Source organism: Lepisosteus platostomus, chromosome 7 (assembly GCF_059453375.1).
Source record: "Lepisosteus platostomus isolate fLepPlt1 chromosome 7, fLepPlt1.hap1, whole genome shotgun sequence".
In the NCBI taxonomy this organism is placed as follows: Eukaryota; Metazoa; Chordata; class Actinopteri; order Semionotiformes; family Lepisosteidae; genus Lepisosteus; species Lepisosteus platostomus.
The window spans coordinates 64,248,039-64,261,519 of record NC_142617.1 but is presented as its reverse complement, the minus strand read 5'-3'; the positions used below and the strand labels follow the sequence as shown (position 1 = coordinate 64,261,519).

General features: G+C 43.4%; 1 protein-coding gene across 3 annotated transcripts; it reads left to right on the top strand.

The window, feature by feature from the left end:
• Nucleotides 1-270: 270 nt before the first annotated feature.
• LOC148659491 (creatine kinase U-type, mitochondrial) lies at nucleotides 271-12,307 on the top strand. 3 transcript variants are annotated; one of them, XM_088641782.1, is made up of 10 exons: nucleotides 271-496; nucleotides 4,077-4,290; nucleotides 6,072-6,270; nucleotides 7,004-7,099; nucleotides 8,099-8,320; nucleotides 8,863-8,948; nucleotides 9,798-9,921; nucleotides 10,648-10,782; nucleotides 11,151-11,276; nucleotides 12,035-12,307. In XM_088641782.1, the coding sequence occupies exons 2-10, from the start codon at nucleotides 4,139-4,141 to the stop codon at nucleotides 12,146-12,148; spliced, it is 1,254 nt and encodes a 417-aa protein (XP_088497908.1). In that variant the 5' UTR covers nucleotides 271-496; nucleotides 4,077-4,138; the 3' UTR covers nucleotides 12,149-12,307. The 3 variants fall into 3 exon arrangements, with proteins under 3 accessions (XP_088497908.1, XP_088497909.1, XP_088497907.1); XM_088641783.1 differs by lacking the exon at nucleotides 271-496 and adding an exon at nucleotides 2,650-2,785; XM_088641781.1 differs by lacking the exon at nucleotides 271-496 and adding an exon at nucleotides 3,621-3,640.
• Nucleotides 12,308-13,481: the final 1,174 nt, after the last annotated feature.

The window sequence follows — 13,481 nt, the reverse complement described above, 5'->3', positions numbered from 1 at the left end:
GGGGTTCCTCGGTGTGCTTTTCCCCTTGTGCGGACAGTGTTTGTGCTCGTAATTCTCTGCTCAATGGATGTTAACTTCCTTTCAGCAGGTACCAGGTAGCCTCGCCCTTTTCTGCCACATGCACGGGTATCAAAGGTCAGCTTGCTACGTGCACACAGGCACGGCTCTTCTGCAGCCGGTGGCAGACTGACGCCGTAAAAATATCGGAGTAAAATGGTGCTGAAGTGAAACCCAAACAGGCACAGGAGAGAGCCGGATCAGACAACAGAAGGCCGTGTGTTGGGGTGTGCCGAGTAGGTGCAGCACTGGTAAATAAGATCCGTGCAGCCATGGGAGCGGGCTGGCTGGTGCACGGATGTTATCATGTTTCCCATGAAGCACGCACTCAGGCATGGGAATTGGACCCACTTACAAAGGCGGAAGTGTGGCACTCCCAGTCCAGCCTGTCTCGCGCACATCGGAGCTCAGCTCACACCAAGCCGCTGACCACTCCTAGGTAAGAGCAGCGCTCCTCTCTTCGAGACCATGTCTTTATACGGGGGGGGGGGTCGTAAGTGTTCTTGAGTTTTGATAACGTCGGTTTTCTCTCAATTTTAATGCAGTGCAGGGATTTATTTAAAGAAATTCAACTTTCACTGTTGCCAACTGTTTTATTGTTCCAAGGTCATTTTATTCTTTGACTTTGAAATCTATGTTCCTCTTCTTCTAAGACAAATTGCTTGAGACGCCTCCTGTATAGAGGGAGAGGATGATAACTCTGGAGAGCTACTTTGTTATTAGATGCTTAAAAAGAATTAAGTGTGGTCACACCAGAACATACTCCTTCTATGTTATTTTATTGGAGTTAAAATGGTCAGGTTTTGTGTCGGTGGATGACCTGCTATAGTAGAATACACCGCGGATCACCTGTAGTGAATTTGTAGAAAGCTGTGAATGGGTGTGTGTTGCATTGCATGGAGCTAAGCACGCTCAGAAAATCTTCATGGACTATGTTCAAGGCTGTGCCACATTTGCGTTTCCTGCTGTTTCCAGTCGTTTGTTCAACCTCAAGCAACTTTTCTCTTACCAGCTGTTCTTCCCCTGTATAAGCCTGTAATTAGAACAATTCTTACAGGAGATTTCCTGAAGGGTTAATTAAGTAAATAGGTCAGATCAATTTTAACAAAGGTTCCTTTTTTCTTTCATACTGTTAAACTGCTTAGGGTACTGAGCTGGACTGGATTTGCTGCCTAAATCCTGGAGGAAAACAAATTGCGGCGACCTCAGAATTCATACATTACTGTGGAAATGCCACCAATTTAGTTAGCTCCTGGGAAATGAGCGGGTGAATGTGCCATTGTAGAAATTAAAGAATATTTATCAAAAATAATAAGGAAAGGTCCAACCGCACACTTAATTTGAGACGCTGGGCGGTCTTGTGCAGCAGGGTTTTTAAGGGCGACCGTTGGATTTCGAACTTTTCAAATCGCTTCACCCGTTCATACATGTCTCTTGTCTGTCCGCTAGTGCTTTGCTCTTAGATATAGGGTAACATTACAGGTTTATTTATCTCAAAACGTCAAGTGTCTTTAATGTATTTTAACGGTCTTTGCTTTCCTTATTCAACCCACAAGTGCAGCATATTGTCAAAACATCTGTCTTTCACCTCAGAAATATCGCTAGACCCCTATGGAAGCCCGTTTCCTCCAGGGAGTAAAAAAAAAAACGCGCTATGGTATCTCAGAATTGCGACTTAGCAACTCAGAATTGCGACTTTATATCTCACATTTGCGACTTCGAAATAGCCATATTTCATTGTCTGTCCTTTTGTTATTGTAACGGATTCGGGTTCTAGGGCTTGTGCCCTCGCCGCTCCCACCCTAGTTCGTGCCTCGCTGCACTGGCTCACTTTCTTTAAGAACACTTTCTTTAACCCCTGCGGCCAGCATCCCTGTTATGCGCAGGGGAGGGTGGTGTACTGCAACCAGATCGTGCAACCTGGATGTCGGCCGTTCCGTTACACTATTTTCATGAATCGTACAGGATCATAGGATCTATAAGCCTGAAGACTTGTCCTGTACAGTGCCCTGATAAAAATCAAATTAATTACACTAATTTTTATAGAATCCCATTTCCGCCAGTGAGGCTTCCATAGTACCCGGATGGAATAGTGCACGGTGGGCTTTTTAAAAATAGTTTTTATTTACGTAGACAGAATATGAAATAAGATACAGAAATACTGTAGGCACTTCACATCCAGAAGAATTCACAATTATAAAAGCTGAAACATACTTTTTACGTATTTCCATTGTATGTCCTTTTTTACTTAAAAAATAAGGTCTTCTTTAGCTCAGCTGGCAAGACTTAGGTTCGAGCCAGTGCAGTGAGGCACGAACTAGGGTGGGAGCGGCGAGGGCACAATCCCTAGAACCCGAATCCGTTACAATAACAAAAGGACAATGAAATATGGCTATTTCGAAGTCGCAAATGTGAGATATAAAGTCGGAATTCTGAGTTGCTAAGTCGGAATTCTGAGTTGCTAAGTCGCAATTCTGAGATACTAAGTCGGAATTCTGAGTTGCTAAATCGCAATTCTGAGTTGCTAAGTCGGAATTCTGAGTTGCTAAGTCGCAATTCTGAGATACCATAGCGCGTTTTTTTTTTTACTCCCTGGCGGAAACGGGCTTCCATAGAATTCTGAGATACCATAGCGCGTTTTTTTTCACTCCCTGGCGGAAACGGGCTTCCATACTTAATAACCTGCGTCAGTCGTTTAAAATTAGGCTGCCTCAACCTCATGTTCTGGGTAAATATATTCTGACAATGTAGCGATGTATTTGAATTCCTAGAAGAGACATGTGGAACCTGATACACCTTTTTATCGGAACTAGAGACATTAAGCGATGTGAATGATGCGGAAATGTATGTAAATAACCGAATTTCAATCAAAAGTAAAAGTCCTGCAGCCACCATAGTAGCGTATGAGCAGTATAGCAACACTAAGTGACAAGCAGATTTTAAAACACCTGTTTTGTTATTTCTTCGGGGTCACATGTAATTCTGCCGAATTTCTTGAGGGCATTTTTTAACTGTAAATCGCCTCCACTGATCCCCAAGTCTGACAAATCTAAGATTATTAGAAGCTTCACGTTGCTTCCTGAAAGCCTGTATTCCAGCAGTTGCGCATGATGTGTTAGGCGTGTTTCGGTCTCGCCTTCTGTACATTTCTTGCTGAAATGTAATGAGCGTGTTCATTGTGAACGAGAGAAAGCCAGGGATGTAATTGTAACAGATGTATTCAGCAGACAATCGCCTCTGTCCAGCCCAGCTAGTACTGAACGGCTCTGCAGTACGGTAATACGAGACCGCTCCATGCTGAGAGCGCCTACGCTGCAATGCTCGAATTTGCGCATGAGGAACGAAATTTTCCCTGCACCTTGTAGTACCCAATGTAATGACGGATCAACCTAGTTTTTTCACTTTTTAACTTTAAAACGACTAAAATAGAGAGCAAATATTTCCTTTGTGTAATTTGCCCACAGTAGCTAAAAATTATTGGTCCTTTAAATTACATACCGCAACAAAACGTTTTAACGAGCAATTGGTGGCGAGTTATGCTAGTAGGCTACATTCCTCCATTTGTTCACAAAATACATGAAAAGTGAGCAAATTGTTATTTTATATAGAACTATGTCGATAATCTTTATGTGTATACGTACTAAATCGGTCCAAATGGTGAAAATGATTAGCGCATACTACAACTGTATCGTAGTCGTAAATGTATGTAATATACTGCCGCTAGAAAATGTATTCATAACGGAGTCCTGCAGCATAGACACCAGACATTACCAAGAGCACATTTTCACATCATTTGGATTTAATCATTTCGATCCCCGTTTGTTTACGCGTGGCGACTGTGAGGGTCTGTTTCAAGTCAGATTTGGGGGAGTGCTGCAGTCTCTGCGACCACATCGCGCAGGAGCCTACTGCTGTAATCTCCCTCCTTCATTAAGTATTCGCAACACGCATTCTCTCCACCAGTCCCCCTACTGATCCAGCTCTTTCTCGCTCTCTGCCTTTTGTCGGTGTTGCCACAGTTGGCGGGGAGTATTTATCCAGGTTTAGTCTCTCATCTCTGGCTCTCGGTTTGCGGGATAAGATGGCAAGCACCTTTACCCGGGTCCTGTCCTCCAAGAGAAGCGTGGGTATCCTGTCTCTAGTAGGAGCGGGCTCCTTAGCGGCGGGATACCTGCTGAACAGGGATCCTGTCAACGCTGGAGCCCAGAGCAGGAGGAGACTGTACCCATCAAGGTAACTCCCTGCCTGCCACCACCTCAGTCGCAAGCGCCATAGCCGCAGCTCCGCTCTGGAGAAGGTTTATTTTCTCTGCCGTTACGTTCTCATTTCCCACTACACCAAGATCATTTATAATGTTTGTATTTTTATAATGATGTAAACAATACATTTAAAATCGTACAGGGTGGTTAAGGTGAGCTGTCGTAAAGCATTTTTCTTTTAAATTGCTTTTGCTTTTGCACTATTTGGTACATTTGTCCATAATTTACATTTGCGTATTATGATGTTATTTGTTAAATTGGTCCAATGTGACGCAGATCTTCTAAGGATGCGTGTATTGGACTGTAAGATAATCTTTCTTTTTGAGTACAGTGTCCATTTAGAATATGTAAAGTTAAATATCTTTAAACAAGTGGTGAAGGGTATGAATTGTTGCGCGCCTTAAAACCCCAGTACGCAGACTCGACTTTGTTAAAAAGAAATGCGTTAACTCATGGATCGGAAGGACTCAAACTGGAACATTTTAATGGGGTTACCTGTTTTAAAACAGATGGCACAAAATTACCCCTGTGGTGGATGTGATTGCGTGAACATTTTTACAGTAAAATATTGGCAAACAAAAACACCCTGGCATCCTTTTTAGCGTAGTGGAAAACATAAAAGCTAAATCACGTTCCCAAATTTAGATATCGATGACGTGAGAAATATTGTAAATGCATTGTACGCTTAAATAAATACATTTGTCTTTCTATCTTATAAGAATGCATCTGAGGTGTGTGTAATAGATTCGTATATGTATTCATTGTTGGAATATTCTGGAAAACTGTCTCCACAGTACCCTCCACAGGATTTTGAAATCACCATAATCCCCCCAGCCCGACGAAGTATTACATATTTTCGTCATGTGAAAGAACAGCTGCTCTTCCTCATATTGAACAGTAATGATGAATGTATACCTTACATAGTCCCATAGATACAGCCCAGTATGCCACTAGATTTTTATAAGATCACTTTATTAGCCATATGCAATTTCTTGCATTAGGGATTTGTCCTTTCACATACCGCTACTTGCTCTCCATGAGACACACAGGTGGGGAGAGAGACGCTTGTGGTCAGAGTGCAGGGGCAGCCATTTTTACAGCCAGTTGCTCAGGGGCCCAACAGAGTAGGATTCCTCTCCCGGCCGCGAGATTGAACTGGCAACCTTCCAGCCACAGGCGCAGATCCTGAGCCACAGTGCCACTGTTCTGCCCTTGAGTATTTTTTAATCCAGAAATACACATTTCCCATTGTGTCACTGAAAACATTGCATTGATTAGAAAATATAATAATTTTGCTACAGTAGTAAATGTACTCTACTTTTTTTCATTTATAATCAGTCTGCATTATTATTATTTGCAACTGTTTTGTTAATTTCTCTATATATAATGGGCTAGATTCAACCTGGGTCCACTTCCATATAGACGTTTCCTGGGTATAAAGGAGATGTATCCCAGATCTTAATTAAGCTTGCAGACAAAATGAAAGATTTACACAAACTTACATCTACCATCTCATCAGGTGGTAAGGCTGTGCCCAATCACATGCTGAGTACACATCCAGCCTGTTCATAAACTCATCAGCATACTGCAAACAGGTGGGCAGGTGGAAAAGCACAATTAAGATAAATACATATCTCAGTAGGCACTGTTTGTGACCATATATTGATATCTTTTTTTATGTATACTTTGGTGACATTTAACAATGCATTTACCTCAGTCTTAATCACAGAACTAACCTTGATCATGCTTTGTCAGTGCGGAGTACCCTGATTTAAGGAAACACAACAACTGTATGGCCAGTAACCTCACTCCTGCTATATATGCCAAGCTGTGTGACAAGGCCACTCCTGCTGGCTTCACCCTCGATGAAGCCATCCAGACAGGAGTGGACAATCCTGGGCACCCCTTTATCAAGACTGTGGGCATGGTGGCTGGAGATGAGGAGTCTTATGAGGTGAGGGCTTATTATGACCTGAAATAGACTAGGCTTCGATGGTTAGTAAAGAAGTACTGTAGATAATAAAAAATTTTTGCTAGATCAGACATGAGCAGCACAAAACCTAGATAACAGATGTTTGTAAACTGCAAAGCCACAATTTCTGGCTAAAAGACCTTGAAGTGTTATGATGTTGTCTTACATGGTTTGCACCCTTGATAAAAAGAGAATAAAACCCAACACTCTCAATGCAGCATATTCACTTCTGAAATGCTGAGTGCGTACAGGCATGTTGTATATCAAGCATTCTCTCAGAGGGCTCATGGGCAAACCCAGGAAGATGTATTTACAGCTGCCCTGTGGGTCCTGGCAGCATGAATCTCCCTGCAGTTCCTTCTGTCCATTAATGCAGCTGAGAGGTACTGCTTATTTAACACTTTAAAATGATTTTTCTATTTATCATTCCAAAATTGTGAGATCCTTGTAAATGAGCTTTAGCAGTGAAGTGATTTAATTATGTGCCATCAGGAGGAGGGAATCCAGTCTCTGCAGCAGTAGGTGTCACATCCATCAGTGGGCCTTAGTGGCTCACAGGGTGAATTGATAAACCGATGGCCAAAGTGTCATGGTTTCAAGAGCACTGACAGCTCCTGCTGAGCTCTGTATTTTTCTTCTTTTAGGTCTTTAGTAGCTGTCGAATCTCACAGATCTGAATAGTGATGCTCTGCATTGTGTTTGATGTCTTGTGCAGGTGTTTGCTGATCTCTTTGACCCTGTCATTAAGGAGAGACACAATGGTTATGACCCCAGGACTATGAAACACCCTACAGATCTGGATGCCAGCAAGGTATATGTCACGAAGCGTCATTCAGGACTCTATGCAGACGGCAGAATCCGGAGGGGAGTGAGACAAACACAGGGGGAAAAGACTAGGATCGGAGCTGGAAGAAGAACAGGGGGGTGTGTCGATGGTGCGCTGGTGCTCGGGGGGGGGGGCGTGGTCCAAGGCAAACAAGTCCAAAGGGAGTCCTTAGGGAAATTTGGGGAATGCAAAAGTCCAGAGCCGGGTAATCCAAACCAAGACGGACATGACAGAAGTTAAAAGCTGGAGTGGGATCCTGGCGAAGGGTCGGGGGAATATAGAAGGGGTAACAGGGCCAGGCGCTTCAAGTCAGGACGCTGTTGCGAAGCCTATGCCGTTGAGGCACTCCTGGGCTCGCTGGTAAGCGGGCTTCCGGGCGTCCATCTTCTGAAGCTGAGCCCAGATTGGTAGGAGCGTCTGGCTTTTATAGAAAGGAGGCTGGATAAGGGTCAGGTACAGGAAAATCAATCCAAACAAGAAAGGGCTGCAGCACCCTCAAGAGGAGGGGCTTACGATCGTGACAGTATAGACAGGGCTGCAGGCCATACTTCAGGGCCTACAAAACTTCAGAAAATTGCAGAAAACATGTGCATGGCCAATGCATTCAGTACTACCACAAATAATATTTTAGCTTTTTACGTGACTATCATAAGTAGGAGTAGTCCTATTGCATGTTTTTACATAGCCTTAATCGCCACTCATTTTGAAAAGTCTGAGCAAATTTCAATCGCAAGATGTCCAAAAAAGTAGTGGTTAGGGCTCTAGGCACTGCTGTTGTACCCTTGAGCAAAGTACTTCACACACATTGTTCCAGCTGTGTGAACGGGTGAAGATGTTCTTTGCTTTGAATAAGATGTCAGACAAATAAATGTCCTCTGTTTAGGTGTTACCGAGCCCATCACTGTTCATTATTAGACTGTAGGTGCCATTCAAGGGGAGTCAGAAGCAGTTTTAAAGTGACGCACATTGCTCCTTCCCTGACAGATTCGGTCGGGGCATTTTGATGAGCGCTATGTGCTGTCCTCGCGTGTGAGGACGGGCCGCAGTGTCCGGGGCCTCAGCCTGCCCCCCGCCTGCACGCGCGCGGAGCGCAGGGAGGTGGAGCGCGTGGTGGCGGACGCTTTGAATGGGCTGAAGGGAGATCTACAGGGCCGCTACTACAGCCTGACGGTGATGACAGAGCAGGAGCAGCAGCAGCTCATTGACGTAAGAAATGGGCGACGGGGATGGAAAGCAGCTGAGAGCCCAAGAGGGGTGTGCCTGCTACTTCCCCCTTTGTTCAAATGTTACAGTCAACTAAATGGTGAAGTATACCAGGGCTCCCATAATATGAAAACTGTTGGCATCAAACCTGATTTCTTCTGCAGTGCTGGTGAAAAGTGCCAATTAAATATCCTTTCTCTGGGAAGGTAAGTAAGGTGAAAGTGATCCCTGCAGGGAAGTAACTGTAACTCAGTCGAGAAACACAGGCTAGGATCTGAACATTTACACTGATGATGAGCTTATTGGCAATACTGAGGACCAGGGTTCAGTACCTGGCCATTGTCTAACAAAGAAACATTGCTATAATAACCCTTGTTATTTACATATGAGTTTTAATGACTGATAAGAAAATATCGTGATTGTATTATTATCATGAATTCAATGGACAAGCACTGCAAAACCATGTCTTTAAATCTGCTGTACATGCACTTGCACATGTGGAGCTTTTCCCTGAATGTCCTCCTGTCTCTTCTGTGTTTTCCCAGGATCACTTCCTTTTTGACAAGCCCGTGTCCCCTCTCCTCACCTGTGCTGGAATGGCTCGAGACTGGCCAGATGCGCGTGGAATCTGGTAAACAAAGTTTGACTGTAGGAAAGAGTTGGCAGAAGTAGAAGGACTGGTGGACACTGCTGTGACTGGAGCTGAAACAGCTGTCAGTGCTATTTAAAGCAGGTTTATTGTTCAGAAAAGATTTGTATACCTTTAATTTTTTAGCCAGTGAGCCATAAAACATTAAATATATTATAAACAGATGAGATTAGAAAGTTAATCTTTGATAATATAGTAGAAAAAAATATAATCACTTTTCCTGAAGGACAGCTGTACTTCGTTTTCTTGGGCTGAAAGTAGACTTTCTTCCGAGAAACAGGCCTGCAAGCTTTCCCTGTCTTGTATTTCTTTTCTTTCCTGCTATTGTCCATAAGTAGCACACTTCATTGTAGTCTGCACTAGGCTGAACCCACAGGAGACCCACTGTGACGTCTCCTGCTACATTATGTGTATATAGCATGTCAAGAGTCCTCCATTACTCATCCAAGTTTTCATTTGACTTCTCTCACTCACCATTAACTTGGTTTTCCTCTAGCCAAAGCCGATGGTATACCATTCAGCAAGTTTGTTGTCTGTTTGTTACTGTAGTGAAAATATAAGAAATATAATGGTTACATTGTGACTGGAATAAAAATGGTTTTTATTAACATTATATCAATGTCTGTGGTCCTCGCATTCCAAACTTACTCAAAGAAAGTAAAATATGACACTAGGGGAAAATTACGCAAATAACACATACTGTGATGATTTTTGTTGTGCAACAGGACTGTGTGACATTGACTTCCTGCGTGTATAGTGTACATTATATAAACTCTTAGCAACACCTCATTCTGCCTAATTCAAATGCTGTGTTCACTTGGCCCTGCACAGGCACAACAACGATAAAACCTTCCTGGTGTGGATCAATGAGGAAGACCACACTCGCGTCATCTCCATGGAGAAGGGGGGCAACATGAAGAGAGTGTTTGAGCGCTTCTGTAAGGGGCTCAAGGAGGTAAACATGGGTTAACTCCTTGCACTGGCACATGTGGAAAGGAATGTGTTGTCTGTTGTGAGTTTGTGTATCTATCTCTCATTCTATGTGTTTTTACCCCCACAGAAAGCTGACTGAGAATGTGTGTAGGATTAAGGAGGCTTTCAGTTACTTGTGTATCTATAGAGAGGCCATCCTTATTGACAATAAGCACTCAATTAATACTGAGTTGTTTGCGCTTCTTTGGGCATTTGCTCATGTGTTCCAGTCTGTGTGTGAGGGAGTGGGGCTGAATGTAAGGCAGATCTTGTGCTATTCTGCAGTAAGTAACACTATAATGGAACTCCCTTCCATTTTCATATCTCTCTATTCAAGTCGCACCTCCAGTCGTGCCAAGAAAGTCTTCTCAGACCCCTCTCACCCAGCTCATCATCTCTTTCCGCTTCTCCCTTCTGGAACACGTTTCAGATCCTTCCTCTCAAGGACTGCCTGCTTCAACCTCAGCTGCTTTCCCACTGCCACACGAGCTCTGCACTCACGTTGAACTCCATTGTATAATTATGCTGCTACGTGGATAGTTGTTTTCATGTGTACTGTATGTGACGGTGTTTGTTTGTCTTCTGTCCTATTTGAATTTGTACTGTAAATGTTGTATGCATGTCTCATCTGTGTTCTTTGCTGTACTGAAAGCAAATTCCACCACCTATTGTCGTGTGGCAATAAAGAATAATTGAATCTAATCCACAGGTGGAGAGACTGATCCAAGAGAAGGGTTGGGAGTTCATGTGGAACGAAAGACTGGGCTACATCCTCACCTGCCCCTCCAATCTGGGTACAGGGCTGAGGGCTGGTGTGCACATTAACCTACCTCGACTCAGCAAGGTACCAATCCTACGCTTTCAGGGTTCAAGTGAGTCAATGAAAGGACTAATGTGCTGTCATATCATACTGTACTTGTTAAATGTCCGCTATATTCTAACAGCTTTAATGGTTTTGATTGACGGTCATTACACAGGGGAGCAATAGCCATGACTTTAATATCAAATTACCAAAACTCTTATTGCAAGAACTGCAGAGTTCAAGTCCATCAAAGAGGACTAATACACAGTTCTGCGAAGAATGTAAAGGAAAGGGCCTAAAAGAAACGGAACATATAATTAACCCCTGAGGCTGCTACAGGAAACCCTCTAACAGTAATTAATGTAATTTCCAGAGCTCAGCCTGTCTGTCTCTCTGTCACTACTCTGCAGGATCCTCGGTTCCCCAAGATCTTGGACAACTTGCGTCTCCAGAAACGTGGCACAGGTGGTGTGGACACAGCAGCCGTGGGCAGCACCTTTGACATCTCCAACCTGGACCGACTGGGCAAATCCGAGGTGAGAAAACAGGTCCACAGTGAGCTACATGAGCTTCTCTGAGGACACCCTTTTTTATTCTGCAGAAAAATAAGCTCCCAGTTGAGTGTGACATGCTTTGAAAAGGAAACCTGGAGAAAAAACTGTGTTCCCCTTTCCTTGTGTCACCTCCAACCCTTGTACATCTTCAGTATACTCTGAGGGTTGAAGGCTTGCTAATCAGATAGTGAATTCCCATCTGATCAGATGAGATACTGTAGCACTCTCAAGTTCACATGGGTATGCACCCTCACCACTGCTGCCTCAGGTCGCCCCCCCCCCACCGTCAGGGACTCGAACCCGGGCCTCTGGCATCACTCAACAGGGACCCAGCCAGTTGAGCTAAAGGGAAATCTCCCCTCAGCCTGACAGCTGAGGTCCCTGTTATTCACAGGGAAGGGCGGTGACGTCACTGCGCTGGCAAGCCGGCTCGAACAACCTGCAATGTCGGCCGTATGCGTTACACTCTTAAAGAGAGCAAGGGGTTGGGAATTGTGAAACCACAGTAAAATTTAAAACAATAGCAATCAATAGAATTTACCTACAATTTCTTTAAGAAACCTGTTTAAATTACTGAGCACTATATTAGCAGTTGATCTGTAAGTGATTTAGGCATTCAGTTAATAGATACAAAACAAATGAAAAGAAAGTAAGAATGTAGTCTGGATTGGCAAATCCAATATTTATGTGTATTGAGCAGAATGGAAGAGTAATGATGCTGTGGCTATCTATGTGTTCAGGTTGAGCTGGTCCAGACTGTGATAGATGGAGTGAATTACCTGATCGAGTGTGAGAAGAGACTGGAGAAAGGCCAAGACATCCGGGTCCCTCCTCCTATAAACCAGTTCAAGTAAACAGCCCTGCAGATGACTTCCCAGCTTCTCCAATGGCTTGTTATGCTGCTGTTATGCTGTTATGCTGTGATCATTCCTCAGCAGCAGAAACATGGAGAACCCCATTGCTTTGGCACTGAAATGGAAATCCTCAATAAAATCTAGCACTGCTGTCACCAAGCCAGCGGGTTTTATTTTCACTGACAGTTACATCTGCAGCTATTAAAATTAGTCTACAACATACGAAATATGTTGGTAGAAAATCTCCAATGATTCAACCAAGAATTTTGTACATTAAGTAAAATATTGTTTTTATATAAGAAGTGTGATAGATTACACCCTGTATATTATGCATTTTCTTCCAACATGGATTGATGATCCATCCATTATGAGAAAACTGCTTGTTCCTGTTAAGGTTGGGACAGTCCTGGGCCTGTCCCAACAGCATGACACACCAGGCTGCTCTATGAAAATTTTCATGCAGCTATATTTAGAAACATTGTCCAATTCCCAACCTAATACAGAAATACAGCACATACAGTATGTTTATGTACTACTTCCTGCAATGTTGTTTACTCACATGTTAGAAGTTATCAAAACTATTTTATTTAGATCAATTTAATTGTGTTATTGATTGTCCTTATTTGATTTTTTTGGAATGACTGCATCCGTTAATGTTTTGTGCTTTTTATAAGCCTCCCATCTTGTTGCACAGCCTCTTGTACCAGAAAGCTTTTATCCTGGCCTGAATGGGAAAGCTCTTTTCTTTTACCTTCAACTGCAGTGCTGTCAAGACAAATGCCATCACCGTGGCAACAGAACCTTTTGCCATATTCTCCAGGACTCTGGAGATCAGGCCTAATCATGTGACCCGGATTCCAATAGACTCAATTGTGTTGGAACTGGGCCAGAGAAAACTCCCGTCTCACTGATTTATCACCAATCAGGGCTACTGCTCTCACAGTAAATGGGGTGGGGGCGCAGATGGTCAAGGCGTATGTGGCCTCCTCTGTCACGCTGAATTATGTTACTTGACTAAGTGACTAAGTAGGGGGAAGGGAATTAAAGTCTGTGTTCATCCACCCCCTGGAGCCTAAGGATGTGTAGGCAGGACTCTCCTACCCCAACTGTGTCCCTTGTTAAACAGCTTTTCTTATTCTTTATTTCAGAAGATAGATAAATTTGCTACAAATGGTCATTTATGGTGATAGCCCAGAAAACACACATTTATACAAAAATGCAGTTACTACAGGAAATTGAGTGAAGTACCTTGCTCAAGAGCATTACAGCAGCATCCCAACAGGGCTCTGAACTTGTGACACTGGTCTAAAATCCAGAGTCCTAACCTCAACTC

What these genes read in the sequence shown, in the direction of transcription:
- LOC148659491 (XM_088641781.1), top strand. An exon ending in TCTGTAAGGGGCTCAAGGAG is followed by an intron (nt 9,922 to 10,647) that starts GTAAACATGGGT and finishes TCTAATCCACAG; the next exon opens with GTGGAGAGACTGATCCAAGA. An exon ending in ACCGACTGGGCAAATCCGAG is followed by an intron (nt 11,277 to 12,034) that starts GTGAGAAAACAG and finishes CTATGTGTTCAG; the next exon opens with GTTGAGCTGGTCCAGACTGT.